We start from the raw sequence: 638 nt of genomic DNA on the forward strand, positions 1-638 counted from the left end.
AGTTTCATTCGAAAGTATTAAATTCCGTTGAACTTCGACAAGTGTCATTTTTATTACGACCTCTTCAATTTGTGAACGGGCTCTGATCTAATGAGATTCTACTGTTTACTCCTTACATGCAAATATTTTCCCAAAACGGTAACCACTATAGGCGTATTTCGTCATAATTCTAAATTCCTCGTCGTTCTCAACAGTGTCCCAATCGTAACTGACATCACGAAATATTTTCAAGCCCTGAACTTATCAATTAGTTGACGTATTAAATTTTACAAGAATATAAAACGAATAAATGTTGATACTTTTAACTCACCAAACCCGTATTACTTAAGAATGTCAGGTATTTAAAAAGATATGCCAGTGATATTGCGAAAGGTGAGATGGATTTTATATACCCCGACACTGTGTATTGACGCCTTATCATCGACACGAACTGGAAAGTATGAATTTCAAGTAAGCGACTTGAAATGCTCGTTAATTTTCACTGTCCGCGTCACGGTATTATTATACCTGTACGATTAGAAACACTGAGAATATAAGGATGATCACAAAGTTCTTAAATCGGCGGATATTCTTGTTTCCATGTGGCCAAAGTCCAAGCCCTGACATGACTGCTATGCTAAACTTGTAGTACTTTGACT

The 638-nt window shown here is 36.2% G+C and overlaps 1 protein-coding gene across 1 annotated transcript; it reads right to left on the bottom strand.

Moving 5' to 3' along the window:
• Nucleotides 1-23: 23 nt before the first annotated feature.
• LOC113465005 (uncharacterized) lies at nt 24-632 on the bottom strand. Its single transcript, XM_026818104.1, has 3 exons — nt 508-632; nt 311-430; nt 24-234 (listed from the first exon to the last, which is right to left on the bottom strand). The coding sequence occupies exons 1-3, from the start codon at nt 604-606 to the stop codon at nt 106-108; spliced, it is 348 nt and encodes a 115-aa protein (XP_026673905.1). The 5' UTR covers nt 607-632; the 3' UTR covers nt 24-105.
• Between the last annotated feature and the right edge of the window lie 6 nt (nt 633-638).

This window comes from Ceratina calcarata, unplaced genomic scaffold (assembly GCF_001652005.2).
Source record: "Ceratina calcarata isolate Rehan_Ccalc_2016 unplaced genomic scaffold, ASM165200v1 scaffold7744, whole genome shotgun sequence".
NCBI lineage: Eukaryota > Metazoa > Arthropoda > Insecta > Hymenoptera > Apidae > Ceratina > Ceratina calcarata.